This window comes from Haliaeetus leucocephalus, unplaced genomic scaffold (genome assembly GCF_000737465.1).
Source record: "Haliaeetus leucocephalus isolate CR32 unplaced genomic scaffold, Haliaeetus_leucocephalus-4.0 Scaffold240, whole genome shotgun sequence".
In the NCBI taxonomy this organism is placed as follows: Eukaryota; Metazoa; Chordata; class Aves; order Accipitriformes; family Accipitridae; genus Haliaeetus; species Haliaeetus leucocephalus.
This window is the reverse complement of record NW_010972676.1, coordinates 3,818,645-3,819,977: the sequence shown is the minus strand read 5'-3', so window position 1 is coordinate 3,819,977 and position 1,333 is coordinate 3,818,645. Positions and strand designations below refer to the sequence as shown.

At 56.3% G+C, this 1,333-nt stretch overlaps 1 protein-coding gene across 1 annotated transcript in view; it reads right to left on the bottom strand.

Annotated features, from left to right (window-relative positions):
• The window catches only part of MRPS22 (mitochondrial ribosomal protein S22), a 6,294-nt gene extending 6,062 nt beyond the window's left edge, over positions 1-232 (bottom strand). The window contains exon 1 of the mRNA XM_010568409.1: positions 112-232. Coding sequence (XP_010566711.1) covers positions 112-232 — 121 coding nt within the window. The remainder of the gene's footprint in view (positions 1-111) is intronic.
• Positions 233-1,333: the final 1,101 nt, after the last annotated feature.

Sequence of the window (1,333 nt, the reverse complement as noted above, 5' to 3'; positions counted from 1 at the left end):
CCCGGGGGCTGCAGGCGCCCACCACGAAGGGCGCGGGCGGCTAACCGGGCGCTTGCAGCCTACGAGACAAGGCCGGGCGGGGGGATCCCCTCCGCGCCCCCTCTCACCTACCGTCCGCGGCCCCCGCGTCCTGCCCGAGACACCGCCGCGCGCGCCAGGCCCACAGCGTTCGCGCCACGCGCGACAGCCGCGCGGGCGCCACCGCAGAGCCCCACGCCCCGAGCGCCGCCATCTTACACATGCCCCGTCCCACCCCGACGACGGCAATGGCGACGGCGCGCGCGCGCCGGTGGCCTCTGGAGGCTCGCCGGGAAATGGAGTCTCCCTTCGCCTCAGTGGCCTGTCAGAGTGGAGCCGCGGGGGGAGCGGCGGCCTGGGGCGATGAGCCCGCCTCAGTGGGAAAGAAACGCGGTCTCCCGGGCCTTTTCCCTGAGGGAAAAGGCAAGAAACCGCTCCCATTGTGTTTGTGTTGTTAAAACGCTGCTGAGGCGGAGGGGAGGGCCAGGTTAGGGCGGGAACCCGTTCTGGGAGCAAAGGGGATGGCCGGCTCCTTCAGCAGGGAAGGGGCCGGAGCAGGGCTCCAGTCTGGCAGGTTTCCTTGCTTAGTGGGGAGACAAAGTAGTAGGAAAAAAGAGGAAATGAGACCACCTTGCACACTGCCGCCATCAAACCACCGGTAAACTGCAACTGCTAAGGGATCAGGAAAGGTGCGAGGCGGTAGGTGGGTGCAACTTTATCAGCAGCTGCCTGGTCTGATAACCCTCTTGTCGGTCAGCCGTCGGCGCATGCAGCTACCTGCCATGGTTCATGGGCAGTCTGCCCGAGAGGGAGAAATACTGTGGTAATTTATACAAAATCAAAAACGTCATGTGAAGCGCTCTGCTAATTTGGCACTTGCATGGTGACTGAAAGGGCTGTCAGGTTGTCGGGTAGCACATTTTCCATCTGGCCCATAATTTGGGGAACTCCAGAGGACACAGCAAGTAAACCATGAGGATTCATGCCTGAAAGTACTACCTGAGAAGTACTCGTGCCTCTTCAGTGCGCTGGTTTCCTCAGTCTGGTAAAAGGAGTCGCTGCCATTGGTGGTGATGAGTTTAGTTTTCTCACGTTTGGGGAGATTTAGCATTTTTGTAAAGGAGAGAAAATAAATAACAGTATTCAAGCATAAAACCAAAATTAAATTTTATAGCCAATAGATACAGCAGATCAGATCTAATGGCTGTGAAGAGGGGGTATGAGAGTTAAAACTGGTATGTTTTTTCATTAAAACAATAACTGACTTCTTGTAACTGAGTCTATTTCAACAGGTTGAAACTTTATTATTAATTGA